The sequence below is a fragment of the Nicotiana tabacum genome, chromosome 12 (genome assembly GCF_000715075.1).
Source record: "Nicotiana tabacum cultivar K326 chromosome 12, ASM71507v2, whole genome shotgun sequence".
Taxonomy (NCBI): Eukaryota; Viridiplantae; Streptophyta; class Magnoliopsida; order Solanales; family Solanaceae; genus Nicotiana; species Nicotiana tabacum.
The window spans coordinates 22216961-22237297 of NC_134091.1; the positions used below are offsets into that span (position 1 = coordinate 22216961).

At 38.3% G+C, this 20337-nt stretch overlaps 1 protein-coding gene across 1 annotated transcript; it reads right to left on the bottom strand.

Moving 5' to 3' along the window:
* LOC107765588 (uncharacterized protein At2g23090) lies at positions 1-2176 on the bottom strand. The gene is made up of 3 exons (XM_016584255.2): positions 1884-2176; positions 1742-1782; positions 1-311 (listed from the first exon to the last, which is right to left on the bottom strand). The coding sequence occupies exons 1-3, from the start codon at positions 1954-1956 to the stop codon at positions 192-194; spliced, it is 234 nt and encodes a 77-aa protein (XP_016439741.1). The 5' UTR covers positions 1957-2176; the 3' UTR covers positions 1-191.
* Positions 2177-20337: the final 18161 nt, after the last annotated feature.

A 20337-nucleotide genomic window follows, 5' to 3' on the forward strand; every position in this document is an offset into this window, starting at 1 on the left:
TTGAAAAGGTAAAGCAATATGAGGAGGCAGTTATTATAAACATTTTTCACAAAGAGTTCCAAACTAAGTAGCCACCAACAGTTTGAAGCAGAACTAAGCAAACAACTTTGGAACAGATTCAAACTTTTTATCATGGTTGATAGATTTAGAAACATAGTTGGAAGCCCGTCTATAGGTTTCCGAAATGCAAATCATTTCTTGAGATGAGGAAAACATGCATAGACATCAGCTTTGGGATGTTTTGCTTCAGCATGTTCTCTGCACTTAACTTCAGAAGTGGTGCAAATGAATGTCTGCATACACACCTTGCACTGCATTTGACAATTAGCAAACATTAGGAGAAATAGATAACAGTGTTTAGCTGACATTTTCATTGTTTACTATCTTGTTTCTTTATTCCCTTTGTCCCATGGAAAGGGAGATAACTTCAGCAAGAATTAGTTTTTTGATTGGACAGGCGTTATGTGTTTTCAGACCATAAACGCCCAAACTTCTTGAAACATCAAAACCAAATGGCACAGCACCACAACAACAACAACAACATACCAGTATTATCCCACACCGTGGGGTCTGGGAAGGTAGTGTGTCCGCAGACCTTACACCACATCAAAGGTAAATGAATAATAAATCTATTTCATGTTTCTCCATGCCATTAGCTGCCTTCTATTGCCCTTTAAAAGGCAAATTTTTCTTTCTTACAAGGTTTAACCAAACAAACTCTGTCACTAAAGATTAAACATACGGCTAACCATTTTCAGCAGCATACGTGCACTCTTTTATTGAGAAAAGAGTAAGTAACACTCCTGCACTCTTTGACTTGACTTTTCCAGTAGTTTGATGTTGCAGATAACAACAATCGTGAAAGCTAATTGATGCTATTTAGTTCATTCTACCTCATCTGTGACATACGAAGAACGCTCCCAGGTTTTGTAAAGCTTCTAATAAACCAGCAATATCATCCATTTGTCGCTAAAGGTTAAGAGTTTTCTAAAGACAGGAACAACTGTTTTCAGCTACATATGTGCACTCTCTGACTTGACTTCTCCATTTAAGACAGAAAGTTTGAGGCTACCGAAAACAATAATTATGAGGGCTAATTGCTGCTATTTAAACAGGATTAATAATTCTTTCTACCTCATCTGCATCAGACAAAGAAGGCTTCCTGGTTTCCTAAATTGCATGAGTGCATTTCTAATAAACCAGTAATAACATCTTGCTTAAAAGTTTGACAAGGACTAGATCAGCCAAACCCTATGGAAAGTGCAAACAGTAACACACTTTTTTCATCAGAGAATTGCTAGTCCTCCTATCAATCATTAAGTTTACCGTATAACTGGCAACTGTGTCATATCTGAACACAATTTTAGCTATTAACTCAGCTCCTCTAAGATGATGTAAGGCAATAGCCTAGCGTGTAAACACAATCCATTAACAAGACATCAACAAATTACAGCACCCAAATTCCCCTTTACAGTCCTGAAACAGATCTAAACAAATTTTCGGTCTAAACTACAAATCTTCCGGTAATAGACTTATCCAATTAAAAAGTCCAAAACTTTAGCAAGTCAAGGTCAATTTAAATCCTTTGTTAAAGCCCCCCCCCCCCAAACCAGGGGGGGGGGGGAGACACCAATTTGGGAACCTTAGATTATTAAGCTGGTTGAGAAGAATTCTAGAGATAATTGATAATTAATCCAAAATAAGAGAAATTTTGGGTATTTTAGAGGGAATTAACAAAAACCTGGATACTCATGGCCTTCTTGTTAGCCTCGAGCTGGCTTCCTGCGAAGACACCATAAATTCATAATCTTAATTAGCTAATAAAAATTTGATTTTGAAATTCTAAATATACAACCCAAAAAAAAAACATAAACAAGCATTACCCTTTTGGCCTTTCATCTTTTCAGCGTTCTTTTCACGAGCCATCTTTGCCTTTTGGCCATTGCCTCCACCCATAGCTTGATTTATTCTTTGATCTCTCCTCCTATACGAAAACCAGTTTTTTTTTTTTTTTGCTTGTTTTTTGAGCACTGGGCTTTAGAGGAACCCTTTTATATGCAAAAGTAGAAGTGAGAATTTAGGGTAGTTGGGTGGTGAATTAAATGGAATTGTGGGTGTGGTTAGGGGGGCTGAGAGGAGAAGAAAAAAGACAGATATTGGAAATCCACACGAAACTGCAATTCACTGTTCAACGCGTTATTTTTATGCAATGTTGCAAAAGCAAAACGTTACTTTCTTTGTCTTTTTTATTCTTTTTTCTTTTGTAGGAAGCACAAATTATAAATTAAGATAAAAAATTATAATATTAACTTTTTAAAAGGAAAATCCTTGAGTATATATGGAGAATTAAACTCTCACCAATAAGGTGCCACCAACTGAGCAAACCCGTTTTTTTTTTATACCTAGGAGTCTCTATGCAAAACGTTACTAGTATATTATTTTTATATTATACTTGTTTTTCTTTTATTGTTAATACTAAAGTGCTAGTCATCTTTCCACGAGAAGAATTCACTCCTTGCATCTGCTTCTAATATCAAAGTTATCATTTATTGTTTTAATTACTGAAGTATTAATTAAGTGAGACATTGCTGAACATGTTAAATTAAACAAATACTCTTGTGAATAAAGTTGTTGATTTTCTTTTTAAAAATCGTATAAAGCGGTAAAAGATAGATAATGTAAATTGTATGGAATATTGTTGTTTACCCGAAAAATAAGATAACGTTAAATTTATGTACCGTCCAGAAGTAACTTACTATTTGTGCGATCCTTCACAAAATGAACACGAGGTAAAACTCAATATACAAATCATTATCAGCAGTAAATTTTGCAACACTAAGCAAAGTTTTTGATAGGAGATATCTTTTATTCCAGTGTATTCAGTATATGCATAGCTTACAAAGATCCCCACTTTTATAGTAGAGGGTCATTACTTTATTTATAACAAAAAAAAAAAAAGTATATAGTGGAGGACCCATGACGATTTGTCTCTTCCTCGATTCCCGCAAAGATTCTCTCTCTTGGTGCGGTTGCAACGGCTCTTGTTTGTGAGCTCGATACTAGCTCGAACTCGTTACTGGGTCGAGCCCTTCGGTCTTGGCTCGAGTTCGACCTTCGGGACGTGCGTCGCGCATTTCCGACCTCGAAGCAATGTCTTGCGGATTGATTTGGTCACGTGCTTGATAAGAATATCGAGCCAACTCCTCAAGCAGCCTTCGGACTCGAGGCTTGTTAGTACTGTCTTCGGAGCTCACTCCCAAAATTCCACTCCGATTTCTTACCACTTGAACTCGATCGAACGTAGGAAGACCGAAATCTATTTCGACCATATACAGATAGTCCCCTCGTTTCTCACGAAGGATGCAGTGAGAATCGATATGATTTTCGACGGTTCGATCGGGTTATAAGCTGACGTTTTAACAGGGATCGATTATGTTACAACCCAAATTCGCATACCATAGATCACGCCGTAAGTTAATCGACGTAAATCCAAGAAGAGATTATCTTTGAGATGATAAGAAATTAATCCTATTGGTCTTAAACGATACAAGGGTGTATAAGAGTGGTTAACAAATATTAGAAGTTAAACGAATCAAGAATGTTATAACCCGTATTTTCGGGTAACACTAGAGGTGATTAACTGTCCCAAGAGGTCTTGTTTTAATGTATTTGAATCATATAATATCCGCATCATAAGTCATGAAGTCAAGCGAGTTATGAAATAAAAGTCGATAAACGTTGTCGCAATTTAGGTTTATAATTTTACTTAAACTTTAGGTCAAATGTTACTGCATTTTTCTCCCAATGTGCTTGGAATTATGGGGTGATCTACCTATCAAATTGAAGATCTATGAGTCTAGTTTCCAACGCATTAAACCGTTCGTCGATACGATCTCAGAATAGAGAGATATTCGCGTTTTCGCGAGAGTGCGCCAAGCTGCTCTCTATGGGGCCCACAAAGGCGGTTTAAGACATATGGACATATATAAGATACCTCAACCCCGTTTTAAGTCATTATTTTTCAGTATATTCAGACCTTATAACCCTAAAATCAGTCTCTCAAGGATCTCTCATGATCCAAGAACCAAACAAAGGGCAAACAACACAAATCAAATGTCAGGAATCCCGTGGCGCTAGTAAGTTTCTTGTTCTTCTTGTTGTTGCTGATTTTTGTGTTGTTCTAGCTCGTGTGGGAGGTTGTTTTAAGTGTTTTATGTCCTGTAAATACACCTTTAAGTTTTTAATATCAACCCTAGGTGATTTCAAGTCTTCTAAAGTAATTCTAGTGCCGAAAAATCCAAATTAATTGCTAGTTTTGCTTCCTTGTTCTTGTGGCAGAATTGAAGGGATATTTCGTGGAAAATTAAAGTCAAATTGGAGTTGTTCTTTCTGTTTAAAGGTAAAGAACCTCTTACTCTATATATATTTAAGATTATCCAAGTTGCAGCTAAGTCGTTGAAGCTAAAACTTGTGAAATATATATCGAAAGGCTTGGTAGTAATGTTGTTGGTTGGTGGACTGTTTTGGAGGCTCAATATGATTATTAATGATGTTGTTTGGGCTGTTTGGTGATTGTATTGACTTGTGGAAAGTCATATAAATAGGGGAGGTACTGTCCGTTTCATCATAAAATAGGTTGTGGTCGATACATAATAGTTACGACGCTTAAACGATAATGATAGTGTCATTTGTCTTATTGTAGACTAAGGAGTCGTGACATTTGCATAGCTTGAGGTTGGGCAGTATATACAAGGTATGTGAGGCTATCCCCTTCATTCTTTTGCACGACTCCGATTGTACATAATGTAATGAATGAGCTCCCAAAGATACTCTACTCTTAGAAGCTAGCAGTACTTACATTGCTGCCCTTCTTATGAAACGATTGATATTGATGTTACTTCTCTTATTCTTATATTATCAATGTTGTTTGTAGTTCCTTATTCTTATAAGATTCTTGATGAAGATTTAATCCTAATAACATGTACGAAGGATACCGACCTTACGTCACTCCGAAAGGTTCAAAATGTGATTCCAATGAGTCCAGCATGCATCATATATATGTATCTATTTTACTCTACCGAGCCGCGCTATAGTCGGCCGGGTATGGCACCTATTGTGCAACCACTGATCAGTTGGGTTTTACCGAGCTCCACGTGGCCGGGTACGATTCTACCGAGCCCTATGATGGCCGGGTACGTTTTACCGAGCCTATTACGGCCGGGTACGATATGATGATGGTGATGCCCACAAAGGCGTATGTTTTAAAAGTTTATGTATATATATGTATGTATCATGTATTTCATGTCAGTAGCCCTCAGAGGTACCCAGATGTCACAGGTTGTATATTCTCTATCCCTGTTTACATTACTGTTCTCACTTATGCTTTCCTGCCTTACATACTCAGTACTTTATTCGTACTGACGTCCTTTTTATTTGTAGACGCTGCATGTCGTGCTGCAGGTCCTGATAGACGGGTAGACGCAGCTCCCCCATCACAGTAGGCTATCCGGTTCAGCGGTTATTGGCGAGATCCCTTCTCCGGACTTGCCGTGGTCTTGGTATGCATTTTTGTTATAGACATTATGGGTATGTCGGGGCCCTGTTCCGGCAATGTTGTAGCATTTATGTTCTTTTAGAGGCTCATAGACAGGTGTCGACTTATGTATGGTTTAGAATGCCTTGTCGGCTGATTTTTGTTGTATAGTCTTTCATGGCATCATGGTAGCTCGTACCTTATATGTAGTTTCTTGACAGTCTTGTTGTCCCATGTTATGTATGTTCATGACATTATCTTTCATTGTTGGATGTTCATGATCCATGTCTACTATTTATATTGATCTTGTTGGCTCTTAAAGATAATAAGGAAGGTTAGATAAAATGTACGTTGGTACTCGGCAAGTATGGCCCGGGTGCTAGTCATGACCCTCCAGTTGGGTCGTGACAGATTATGACGTATGTGATAGTTATCCCATCGATTTAGTCTTTCAAGGTATTTAATGCTTGTCAAATGGCGGTCGGCCACCTCTGATATTAAACCGTCATGATGAGAGCCTATAAATAACCCTTCCATCTAACATTTATCACTTTTACGCATTCACTCTTCCAAATTTTCTTATCTTTTCTCTCTATTTCGTCGCTTGTAGAGCCATCTACACCAGAGTTTTGGTGTCATCAATTTTTTACTTTCCTTTGCCTTTCTTCCTCTCATATATTTCGAAAACTGTACCTCAGAAGGAGAAAGCTTCTTCTTTACGGCCGTCCGGCGACAAGGCGTCGGTGGAGTCGTCCACCTATGACTATAATCCCGGCCCGTGTACTTTGAAGATCGATTTTAAGGTTGAGAATCCTTCATTTGTTCCGGGTCTATGCGAGCACGTGTCGATGTACATGTGCTCTATAACGGAGGGTCATCTCGAGGCCATTAGGAAAGACTGCAACTGGGTTCCGAGGTTGTGTTGCAAATTCCATCCCCCGAAGAGAGCGTCATCACCCATGTGGAGGGATTTTTAAGTGTTTACACTTATCCCTTCATATTGGGTCCCTTCGACCCGGTGATCATGGATTTTTGCAAAAGATATCAGGTCACCCTTGGTAAAATTCATCCCCCTCTATGGCATATAGTAATCCTACTTCGCTTCTTCTTCATCAAAGCCGTGGGCTGGATTTTTTCCTGAATCACCTCATACGATTGTATCGGCCTCAAATCTTTTGAGGACTAATCAGACTTCATCGCTGGGCATCGAAGGCTTTGATATCGAGCATCGACGAAGACAAGGATCAGGGTTGGATGGGTCGTTATATTCGGGTGAGGACCCGTGACCTTATTCCGGAAGAGAAGATGTCGTTCCCCGAGGAATGGAATTTCGACCGTAAGTAGTTCTCATAAGACGTTGCTTTTCGTATCTTTTCCCGATTTTTTCTGATGTCTTTCTCCAATATACAACTTCCCCTTGGATGACACAAGCGGTGCCCAACCTCGAGGATTGGGTTCAGAAGTTAACCTTGACTTCCTCTTATGTCGAACGCGCTTGGCGTGATTTGGCAAAAGGTAGATGGGAGGCCAAGAATCATGATAAGGTTTTACTTCTCATTTCCTTGGAAGTGTTCTTTGTGCTCCATTCGTTACCAATTTCTTTTCATGCAGGTGTAACCAAGGATGCCGCTTTGAGGCCTTCGAGCGGTATAGAAGGAACCAAGTTCCCTGTCCCGAAATCGGGGAAAGATAAGAAGCGAAAAGCTGTCTCTCGGTCAGAGGACCCCAAGCCCAAAACTCGAAGGGTGAGGAGGAAGGCAATTGCTCTTCCGATTGACTCGGTCCAACGACTGAGAGAAGAAGAAGAAGAAGAAGGCAATGCCTCAGCTTTGGTGATCCGATCTGCGAGAGCTATCAAGGTCACCAGAGCTCCTGAGCCGATGGCGGCTGTAGCGGTCGGGGTCAGTCCCGGAATCTCGAGTCTGGATCGGAGCTCCTCGAGTGATTCCCTTGGGGCTATGACAGTGGATCATTCGCCTTCCCTTCCAACCTTTTATGAGAAGGTGTTAAAGAAAGCTCGAGAATTGAAGATCCCTGATATGGGCGGAGGCTCTAGTGTAGGGGATCCCTTTCGGGATTACTTTACTGGAGTTGATGATGCTTCCGATATTGGTGACACTTTCCTTCTACTAGAAGAGGCCCAACGTTTCATTACTCGGGGTAATGATTTTACTATACTTGGTTTCTTTGTTCTTTTCCAAACTTGACTTGTGTTCTTTCCTTACTGTGCAGGCCATTAGTAGGTTTCAAGTCGACCTTAGCCAGTGTGAGATCGAGCTTCAGAAGGTCTCGGGGGAGAGAGACGCCATGCGACTTATTTGCAGGCAAAAGGACGAGGCTATAAAGGACCTCCAAGCGGATTTGGCTAAGGCTCGTGAAGAAGAAGCCGAACTCGATAAGCAGGTGAGCCTCGTTCTGTTAAAGTATGGATTTGACTCAACTGTGGAAGTTAACCCTTCGTTGTCTCAGCTGTAGCAAAAGGTTGAAAAGATCGAGTTACTTTGGGAAGAAGTTGATCAAATCAAAGCTGAATGTAATCGGTGGAAGGAGACTATCAACCGACTGGCTGTGGAAAAAGAGACCATTTTGACCAAATTATTATCGGCCGATGTTCAGCTTCGAAACGTCAAGCAAAAGGGTTCAGCTCAAGCTAAGAGGATCGAGGAGCTTGAAGCACGGCTTGCTGAGTCCAAGGTGGAGGTTGAGTCGTCGAACATCTTGGCGGATAAGTCCATTGCCATGTATCGGGCTGATGCCGAGGCTGCTCAAATGGAGGCACGAGAAGCGGCGGATACTGCCGACACTCGAGCACATTGGGTTGCCGAACTTGCTAAATGTAGGTCTCGGAGGGAGACTCTTGAGGAGATACACACTCGAGGTTTCGACCTTACTAAAGAAATAAAAAAGGCTAAAGAGCTCGAAGCTGAAGCTGAAGCCTTGGCTTCTGATGGCGATGATGATGATGATGACGATGACGGTAGCAAGAGCGGATCCGAGGACGGGGAAGAGCCTGATAGAGAAGCAAACGCCCCTGAGGATGATCAGGAAGCTTAGTTCTTAATTTTTTACGTTTGCAATCAATCATGTAGACAATTTTGTATATAGACAACTTGGCCGACTTGTGAAGACTTTATACGTGCCTTACAAATGTTTTCACAAGGATCTTAACAATTTAATCAAATTTGGACTTCGTAGTCTCTATGATTGATTATGTTTTTCAGACTCGAAGTGACGTAGCCCTTAGGCTTACTAGTTGAGTCAATGATTCGAACTCGAAGAAATATAACCCGTAGGTGTAATGGTCGAGTGAGTGTTCGCTTGAACTCGAAATGAAAGTAGCCCGTAGGCTTTAGTCGTTGAGTGAATGATTCGAACTCGAAGTAATGTAGCTCGTAGGCGTAATGGTCAAGTGAGTGCTTGTTCGAACTCGAAAAAGTAGCCCGTAGGCTTAGACGTCGAGTGAATGATTCGAACTCGAAGTAATATAGCCCGTAGGCGCAATGGTCGAGTGAGTGCTCGCTCGAACTCGAAATGAAAGTAGCCCGTAGGCTTAGTTGCCGAGTGAATGATTCGAACTCAAAGTAATGTAACCCTTAGGCATAATGGTAGAGTGAGTGCTTGCTCGAACTCGAAATGAAAGTAGCCCGTAGGCTTAGTCGTCGAGTGAATGATTCGAACTCGAAGTAATGTAGCCAGTGGGCGTAATGGTCGAGTGAGTGCTTGCTCGAACTCGAAATAAAAGTAGCACGTAGGCTTTAGTCGTCGAGTGAATGATTCAAACTCGAAGTAATGTAGCCCGTGGGCATAATGGTCGAGTGAGTGCTTGCTCGAACTCAAAATAAAAGTAGCCCGTATGCGTTAGTCGTCGAGTGAATGATTCGAACTCGAAGTAATGTAGCCCGTGGGCGTAATGGTCGAGTGAGTGCTTGCTCGAACTAGAAATAAAAGTAGCCCGTAGGCGTAATGGTCGAGTGAGTGCTTGCTCGAACTCAAAATAAAAGTATCCCATAGGCTTAATCATCGAGTGAATGATTCGAACTCGAAGTAATGCAGTCCGTGGGCGTAATGATCGAGTGAGTGCTTGCTCGAACTCGAAATAAAAGTAGCCTGTAGGCTTTAGTCGTTGAGTGAATGATTCAAACTCGAAGTAATGTAGCCTATACGATCCCTTTCTGACGTTCTTGAGAACCTGATATGGTCCTTCCCAATTTGGTCCTAGTTTTTCTTCGTTCGGATTTTGGGTATTGATGGTAACTTTTCTTAACACAGTCCCCGAGCTTGAAATGGCGGAGCTTGGTTCTTCGATTATAAAATCTTTCGATTCGGTGCTTTTGGGCAGCTTCTCGCCTTTTGTCCGATAATTCGAGGTTGGTATTCATAGCCTCATTACTTAATTCTTCTATCGTGAATCAAAATCTGGTACTGGGTTCACCGACTTCGACTGGTATCAATGCTTCAGACCCATATATTAAGGAGAATGGGGTCGCCCCCGTACTGGATTTTGACGTTGTCCGATATGCCCAAAGGACTTCGGGCAGGATTTCTCTCCATTTTCCTTTAGCGACGTTCAACCTATTCTTTAGGTTTTGAATGATAGTTTTGTTCGTTGATTCGGCCTATCTGTTCCCACTGGGGTGGTATGGTGTTAATAGTATCCTTCTTATTTTGTGATCTTCGAGGAATTTTGTTACTTTGCTGCCAACGAATTGTTTCCCATTGTCACATACTATTTCGGCGGGTATCCCGAATCGGCATACGATATGATTCCAAATAAAGTCTATAAATTTTTTCTCCCTTATTTTCTCGAATGCCTGCGCTTCAACCCATTTAGAAAAATAGTCAGTCATAAATAAAATGAATTTGGCTTTACCTGGGGTCGATGGCAGAGGGCCGGCGATATCCATTCCCCATTTCATGAACGGCCATGGGGATAGGACTGAGTGAAGTTGCTCTCCGGGTTGATGGATCATTGGCGCAAACCTTTGACATTTGTCACATTTACAAACAAATTCCTTCGCATCTTTGCCCATATCGGTCCAATAATACCTTGCTCTGATTATTTTTCGAACTAATATATCGGCACCAGAGTGATTCCCACAAGTGCCCTCGTGCACTTCCCGTAGGATGTAATCGGTACCTCCTAGACCCAAGCATACTGCAGTGGTCCATCGAATGTCCTTCAATATAGCGTTCCATCCGAAGCCAACGTGAATCGAGCAGCTTTAGTCCGTAGGGCCCTAGAGTCTTTAGGGTCCGATGGGAGCTTTCCGCTCTTTAAGTATTCAATATACTTATTTCTCCAATCCCAGGTTAAGCTTGTAGAATTTATCTCGGCGTGACCTCCTTCGATTACCAATCTCGAGAGTTGGACGACAGTCCCCGAGCTCAAGTTATCTTCCTCGATCGACGATCCCAAATTCGCAAGTGCATCGGCTTCACTGTTTTGTTCTCGTGGAACATGCTGTAAAGTCCATTGTTTGAAATGGTGCAAAGTGACAAGTAGTTTGTCTAAATACCTTTGCATTCTACCTTCTCGAACTTCGAAGGTTTTGTTCACTTGACTCACCACCAGTAAAGAGTCACATTTCGCTTCAATGACTTCTGCTCCCAAGTTTTTAGCTAGCTCGAGACCTGCAATCATGGCTTTATACTCGACCTCGTTGTTAGTTAACCTGGTAGTTTTAATAGATTGCCTAATAGTGTTACCCGTGGGTGGTTTCAAAACTATGCCTAGCCCGGACCCCTTCACATTCGAAGCCCTGTCCGTAAAAAGGATCCATACTCCTGATGATGTAACCGATTTCAACATGAGTTCTTTTTCAACTTCAGGTACGAGGGTTGGCGTGAAATCGACCACGAAGTCTGCTAAAATTTGAGACTTGATGGCCGTACGGGGTTGATATTCGATATCGTACCTACTGAGTTCGACGACCCATTTGGCCAATCGGCCTGATAGTTCGGGCTTGTGCAAAATATTACGAAGCGGGTAAGTAGTTAATACGCATATGGTGTGACATTGAAAGTACGGTCTTAACTTTCTAGAGGCGCTTATCAGTGCAAGTGCCAATTTTTTTAGGTGTGGATATCTAGTTTCTGTTACTCCTAAGGTCCGACTTATATAATAAACAGGAAATTGCGTACCTTGCTCTTCTCGAACTAGGACACCGCTTACGGCGATTTTCGATACTACCAAGTACAAGCAAAGTTTTTCGTCTGTTTTTGGAGTGTGAAGTAGTGGTGGGCTCGATAGATATCGTTTTAGTTCCTCTAATGCTTGTTGCCATTTCCGGGGTCCAAGCGAAATCATTCTTCTTTTTGAGTAGAGAGAAAAATTTGTGACTTCGATATGATGATTTCGAAATGAATCGGCCTAAGGCTGCAATCCGTCCCGTTAGTCTTTGTACAGCTTTCACGATGTCCACGATGGTAATGTCTTCGATGGCCTTGATTTTATCGGGATTAATCTCGATTCCCCGGTTTGACACCATGAAGCCGAGGAACTTGCCCGAATCGACCCCAAAAGCACATTTTTCGGGGTTGAGTTTCATGTTGTATTTCCTCAAAATCTCGAACGTTTTCTGCAAATGGGTCAAATGGTCCTCTGCGCGCAGGGACTTAACTAGCATGTCGTCAATATAAACTTCCATTGATTTACCTATTTGTTCTTCGAACATTTTATTTACTAGGCGTTGGTAAGTAGCCCCTGTATTTTTTAGCCCGAAGGGCATCACATTATAACAATATGTTCCATATTTGGTGACAAATGAAGTCTTTTCCTGGTCCTCCGGGTTCATCTGGATTTGATTATACCCGGAATAGGCATCGAGAAAAGTGAGGATCTCATGGCCGACCATGGCATTGATCATGCGATCGATGTTGGGCAGTGGAAAGGAATCTTTGGGGCATACAGAATTTTTTGGGGATTTGTTTTGGGGCCGCACTCGAGGGAAAAGTCTTTTGTATGAATTTTTTCGAATCAAGCCCTTTTATCATTGGTGGAGCCCCCGGGATTTGATCGACCCTGGCATTGTACGTTTCTACTCTCTTGTCGTTGGCTTTGACTCATTTTGTGAGTTCTTTGAGCAATTTAGTAATATCGGGAGTGGTCCCCGATTCTTGCTCGTTTGATTTCACTATGGCGGGCTCCGTTCTGGGGGTGATTTCTCGAAGCGGATTGGGATCCAACCTGCTTTGTATATGAGTTTGGCTCTGTAATTGGGCTATCACTACCTGTTGGGCTTGTAGCATCTCGAAGATCATACGTAAGCTGGCTCCGATTTTCCCCGCGTTATGGGTGTCTCGGGCTACGGATCGAGTACCGCCCTGAATGCTTTTTTCCGGTTCGGAACGCTGATTCGCCTCCAGCGCTATTCGTGAATTGACATCCAATGGTACTTCGGCTCGAATTTCGGGTACTTCGATTCGAGCCTTAGTGCCATCGTCAAGTGCCCTTCTGCCTCCGGGTGCCAAGTTGTTGGTTTCATCTTGAAGGCCGGCTTCGTGGTTGATAGGTAAAGCCATTGCTGATTTGAAGTTGTAAACTGGTGTGTACTGCAGATTTATATCAAACAATCACTGTTATCCTTAGCCCCACGGTGGGCGCTAAACTGTTTACCCGAAAAATCAGATAACGTTAAATTTATGTATGGTTCTAAGGATACGTGATACCCTTTGATACAAATCGTATAGAGAGATAGCAATACGAATATTCTTGACTTTGAGAATGGGAATAATGAACAGAAAGAATGAATAAAATGAAGTAAAACAAGCATAGAGAGATATCTTTTATTCCAGTATATTCAGTGTATCCATAACTTACAAGGATCCCCCTTTTATAGTAGAGGGTCATTACTTTATTTATAAAAATAATAATAAAATAAAGCATATAGTGGAGGACCCATGATGATTTGTCTCTTCCTCGATTCCCGCCAAGATTCTCTCTCTTGGTGCGGTTGCAACGACTCTTGTCTATGAGCTCGATACTAGCTCGAACTCGTTACTGAGTCGAGCCCTTCGGTCTTGGCTCGAGTTCGACCTTTGGGATGGGCGTCGCGCATTACCCACCTCGAAGCAATGCCTTGCAGATCGATTTGGTCACGGGCTCGATAAGATTATCGAGCCGACTCCTCGAGCAGCCTTCGGACTCGAGGCTCGTTAGTACTGTCTTCGGAGCTCACTCTCAAAATCCGACTTCAATTTCTTACCACTTGAACTTGATCGAACGTAGGAAGGCCGAAATCTATTTCGACCATATAGAATTGTAGATGATGATATTTGATCATGTACGTAATTTGATGTTGATTTGACATGTATATATTTCTTCCTCACTCATAGGCTTACACCATTTTACGTTGTTTAATACATTAGGAAAACAACTTCAACAAGTATATTGGTATATCTTAACATTGCAATATAGTATCATGAGAGATATTTTGTTCATTTTAAAGTAATGTTAAGAATACTATCTTTTTCGATGAGTAACAAGATAACGTTAATGTTCAACTGAATAATAATGGTGAGAAAGTCGTTAATTTAAACTTAACAATAGAGAAATCCATCTTAAAAATATATTATATTGCATTGTAAATATATCAAAGAAACATCCAAGATTGACGCATGGAAATGATGTGTAATTGTGTCAAGCTTAATCACCTTCATTATTTATCTTCACAAATTGATAAAATCCCTTAGAGTACTATCTTTTTGTTTATCTATTTAAAAGAAAATGATATATTTTCATATTTAATTATAATTTAATTTTAAAATTGTCTTCTTACTTTAAGTGACATGATTATATTTACGGCATTTGTAGATCATATATTTAAAAGTCCTTTTTTTAAATATAAAAAAAAAAAGTGGTACCCAGTCAAACATCTAAAATGGAAATGATTCCTTCCTTTTATTTGACATGTATACTAAAAATAGATTTTTATTATTATTTGTCACTTTACGCATATCAAGAAAAGATAATTTTTTTTATGTTATACCTACAGTATTTATTATTCATTTTAAATTATTTTCTTAAATCAAATAAAATATGCATCAATTAATATGAATATCATGATAAATTATATAATTTATTTATTATTTTTTAAGAGCTCAAAAGTAAAAGTGAAGAGAGTGAGTACAAACCCAAAAATGGGAAAAGGGTGCATTGAAGATATAGTGTATCCAGTTGGATGTCACAATAAGGGAGAAATAAGCGGGAATGCGTTGAAGATTTGGCCAAACATTAAAAGAGAGTAGAGTAGGTAGGTCGTATTGTTCGCAATCACAGCCGTTTTTTTTTTTTTTTTTAAAATGATGTCCGGCAGTCGTATTGAAACCCGATTATATTCGGATTCGCATCGCGTAAGACCCCATTCGAAGAAAAACGCTCCCTGTCAAAGATTTTTTCATACTCAGAGCTCGAATTCGAGATCTCTGATTAAAGGTAAGAGCAGTCCAGTCACCACCACTGTTTTAAAAGACGTTTTCGGGGCGAGCCCGTGACCGATCACCACATCCTTGGGTGGTCACACCCGTTAATATATCTATAGTGGAAGGAAACATAAGTAAGCACTACCATCCATTCAAAACTTCCAGACCATTTCATGTGAACAAGTTGCATGTTGGAAGCTTGCAAAATCAGAGCTCTCGTGTCTAAATATTGGGTGTGAAGTCATCTTTTATTAGGAAACATTTTACTTTTAATGTAGGACGTTTTATAGGAAATTAGGCTTTAAGCATACTCAAATCAGGGGCGGCTCAACATAATATGAGGCCTAATGCGAAAATAAAAAGTGAGGCCTTAATTTTTTTTAAATTTACTCTTATAAGTTATCGAATCTAAAGAAGTTATAATCAATTTTAATTATTGCCAATATCTAACCAATTTATTTAATCTCTCTTGTGTTATCATGGTTGAACTTTATTGATTTAGTTTTGAAAAATATTTTTAATTGAGGAACAAATATAGAAATTGTTAATGGTAATTGAATTAATACTTTTTACCTTTTTTGCCCGATTGAGTTTGTCACGTAGAGTATTCTTCTACTTATATAGTTCCTATTAGCACTTTTAATTCTAAATATAAGTTGAAACAAATTATATTGTAGTAACTACTATGTTTCAAGAGTCATTCAATAATAAAGACGGATTTTAATTAATAGTTACTTGTCAAAGTAGCTTGAAAAATATCCCAAGGCACTCAAAGAATTAAAAAAAAATTATTCTAAACTAACATGGTAAGAAAATCGATTTAAGTTTTGATGAATTAAATAAAGGAAACAACTAGTAACTATAATTTAAGATGTGTAAAACTTTTAGTTATAACTATTTTAACCAAATGATTTAAAAATTCTATCAATAGTGCATAATTATTAAATATTATAAATATTATTTATAGATTTTGGGGCACTAAAGTCCTAAGTATTTTGGGGCCTAAGGCCATTGCCTCAATGGCCTTATGCTCAAATGCACGTATGAGATATTAGGTGGAAAAAAAAAAAGGAAGCTCAAGGCAATAAGAAAATGGCCATATTTTTCTTTTTTTATTTAGGCATTCACTATTAAAAATTTGTTCTCCTCATTAATTTGGATTCGTGCTATTTCACAAACAAAATTAGAATATGTATAGTATTAGCTAAACTCAGTAATTTTTGTGCAATCATGTATATGTATTAAGAAATCTCCTAAATATATATAAGTATTAAATTTCAACGCCAATAATTCAAATGATCAGTGAGTTAAATAGCATCCTAAAATCGTAAAGTTTAAATCCTGAATTCGCCTTAACTTAGAAATTTCTTTTGCCGGCCAAGCTAGTTTTCAGTTTCGAGTCCTTGTCACATTTAGTAATGCATTTTGCTCATATGTCAAGTTCATGGCAATTATGACATTCAATTTTGAAGAATTAACCCAAACAGCCGCCCACCTAAGAATGTAAATGGGGCGGGGCGGGGCAGGGGCAGGGCAAGCTTTGACCCGCTAAAATTTTGACCTGTTCTGCCCTGCCCCGTTTAGCCTTTTGTCAAAATTTTACCCTGCCCCTCGCCCTATTAAGCCCTGCCTCGCCCCGTTTAGACTCATTTTTATTTTTTTCTCTTTATATTTTATTTTGTAGTATACTTTTAATTTTTTTTACCTTTTCAACTTTCTATTGAAACATTTAAAATTGACATGTCAATAAGAGTTGTTTATGCATATTGATTGAATGAAATATAATTTTTATCAATGTTATATAATTTAGCAAAGACCAAATTCCCCTTACACTGTGGTGTACATTGATAATTAAATGATTAATCAAAATGGCAGGTTAATGTTCTTATACAACTGTCAGCCAAGATAATCACCTAAAAGGAAATTATTCAGCTTCATCAACTATATCTTAATTATGGTTTACATTGATAATTAAATGATTAATCAATAATAATTTAACAACATTAATCACAATCATTAAAGAAACAATTTTTTTTAAAAGCAAAATCAAGCTATATAGAATCTGGTGATGTGTGCTCGTAGAAGAAACCTTTAGGGATGGTTTTCGAAGTCGGATTCAAAGCAAGAGCATAGCAAAAAGAATAAAAATACACGGTCATCTCTTTTTTATCCAACCCAAATATTAACCCAAATCTTGTTGGGTAGTTTGCAGTCGTACCCTATATTTGTGCCACCTTTTAACATGTACTATATTTTTTAAAATTATTGATTTGGTAGCCAGTTGATAAAAAATCCGTAATAATATGACAATTACACCCCTGATAGTATTAGCATTAGCATGCTATTTTGGAGATGACCTCATTCGCTTTAACATACTGTAAAACAAGCCCTGATAAACGTAGTAGCATGCTAACGTTTGGAGATGACGTTGTTTTACAGTACCAGGGGTTATTCATTAGCATGCGAGATGGTGTAAAACTTCAACAAATTACAATAGCAGTTGAAGTTGTTTTACATTGAAGCTAAAACTTCATGCTAATGCATGCTGAAGTTATTTATCCTGCAGTCAACAGTTTTGTCATGAGTTTTATCCAAAACATCAGTCTAAACATGCTGAAGTGTTGTCCTGCAGCCTACAATTTTGTCAATAGTCCTGAAGGGCAAAATCGTCTTTTTAAAATGCTTTTAACAAAAAAATGGATACAAATGCAAACGGAAAAACAAAACGGGTATAAGTTAAAAGGGGGCGACCAAATAGAGCGGCCCATGCAATTTTTACAATCTTGCTCTGCCCTGCCCTGCCCCATTGAAATTTTTCAAAAATTAGATTTTGACGTGCCTCGCCCCATTTAAATGTCCCCCTGCCCTGCCCTGCCCCGCCCCAATTGTCATCCCTGCCCACCTAATCTCTTAAACTAAAAATAGTCGACAGATGTATAATATATATATGTAATTCATGTTTAATAAATATACAACTATGTATAATATATGTATACCGGCTAGAAAATATAAACAGTGAATCTAACCGGCTATTTGTATAATAATCCCTTTAATTTTCTCTACACTTGCTTGGGCTCTTACTAAGCCAGCTCAGCTCTTGGACGTCCAGTATGCTGGATCAGTTCCATTTTACCTCTTTTGTGATAATTGGTATCAATTCAATATAAAAGTGATGTTCTAGAAAATCTTTAATAATGTATATTTTACTGGTACATTTAATAATTTATAGTATAATTTTAGCTTAGATGTATCGATGCCCCTACTTAAGAGTAGTAATAGCATGGGCCAGCCACTTTTCAGTCATATAATTTCAAAATAGCCTTTCAAAATATTATGAAGTTTCAGATTTCACAGTTGAACCTCCATGACAATGTCATGAAATTTCAGTGTTATGGTGTTTCACCTGTAGAATTTAAACCTCCATAACAATACCTATTTTTTTTAGTTATAGGGGCTAAAAAGTGGCTATTTGTGAAGTGGTGAGTCCTCCCATGGCTTGGACCTGATTGAACCTCAGCATATTTGCACAAATAATCCTTTTTGAGGCTACTATTTAAATTCTACCTCGTAGTAGGTTGTGCTGGGTGAAATTCAAAACTAGTCATATTTATAATTGGTAATTGAAAATTAGCCACAGTTTCAAAAGTAACCGTAATTTAGTCATTTTTTCATGTAAAAATAAAATTTGAACAAAAACACCCTTAAAAATCTGGAAAAGTTCCAGTATAATATGTTGGAGTTCGAATTTTTTTTACATATGAGCTTCTAACATAATGTGCTGGAATTTCATAATGTGCTGGAGTTCCAACATAATATGTTGAAGGTTCATATGCAGGAGTTCCATAATCCAACATATTATGCTGTAACTTTCCAACCTCCACATTAAATAGTGGTTATTTTTCAATGAATTTGCAAACGCTGATTATTTTTCAATTAGCACTTACCATACCGAAAACTGACTGTCCCATGCTATTTTGATGTTGTGCTGCCCACGTTACCCACCTAACTAAAAAGGGAAAGGAAAATTTTCAAAGACTTCAATCCAGATTTTAGTTTTAGTAACAAAACTGAGATAAAATGATAAAATGATCAAATATCTATAACATTCCAAAAAATCCTTTTTGTGTCATTAGTTATTCTATACTAAAATGTGTAGCACAAACCTAAAATTGTCTTTATGCTACAGAACTGGTGGGGAACTATTTGCATCAAATCTCCCAGAATGAAATTACAATAAAGTATTTTACTCCAATAAAAAACGTTTTTTGTTTCCTTTAGTTGTTAATTTATTCTATTTTTTTTCCAACTGTTATTTATTCTATTTATTCAGAAGAAAATTAATCACATGATTCGCTTCGCATATAAGTTGGTATCATACTATCATTTATGAAAAAGGATCATTATAATTACCTTCTTGAAAATTCAATAGGATAAGCTCGTTAACTTGAAAATACAGAAGTCAGTAAGGAAGAATATCAATAAACAATTAAGTCATCTCCCATTTGCCATGCATCAACAGTCAAAACGACAGATTGAGTGTGAGGCAACGACGACTTGTTACAATATAACATTATATTTTTAAAGGGTAATGTTCTTAATTACTTTGTGCCTTCCCATTAGCAGTTTACGTCTTCTGACGTTGTGTACATCCTAAGTTCTCATAGTATAATTTTATCGTCTAGCAATTTTACATGTTAATATTTTAAATACGTAGATTGAAATCTTCGACTTAATTAACAATTTTATACTGCCTTTGGCTGGATCAGAAGCAATATGCTAGGCATTGAGTGACATGACTTTTGCCTTGGCCTAGCTAGGTGAGCCAATCAATTGATAAATGTTACAAATTACATTAAACCAATTCAACTTATATTAAACAGTTTTGATGTAAGAATATGTAAATACTAATAAACAATATATACTAGGTGTAAGCACCGGTACAAGTAAAAATTTGACACATAGACGTGCTTAGATTTTCAAAAATTTTCTTAGATTTTTTGCTCACTAATTAATAATCGGGCATTATCCTCGAGATGATCAATATACATATGCTCGGAGGTGAAGGACTTGCAAGTAATAAATGTTAATATCAATATAATGTAATGACTTGCTGAATTGCAAGGAAGTCATTGTCATTTTAAAATAAAATATCTAACTTTGGAGTGAGAAGTTGTAAGCTAGACAAATGTTTTTCTTCTAATGTACTAAACGAAACATCACAGCGTTTGTTTTGTTTTTAATTTGATATATAATAACTATAAAAGGAAGAAAGAAGAAAGGGAAAGGAAAAGAAAAAAGGTCCTGCCCCTAATGTAAAAGGTATAAGTAGTTTCTTTTGAAGACCTCTTTGCCAAAAGGGTTAATGTGGGGTGGAGGAGAAAATC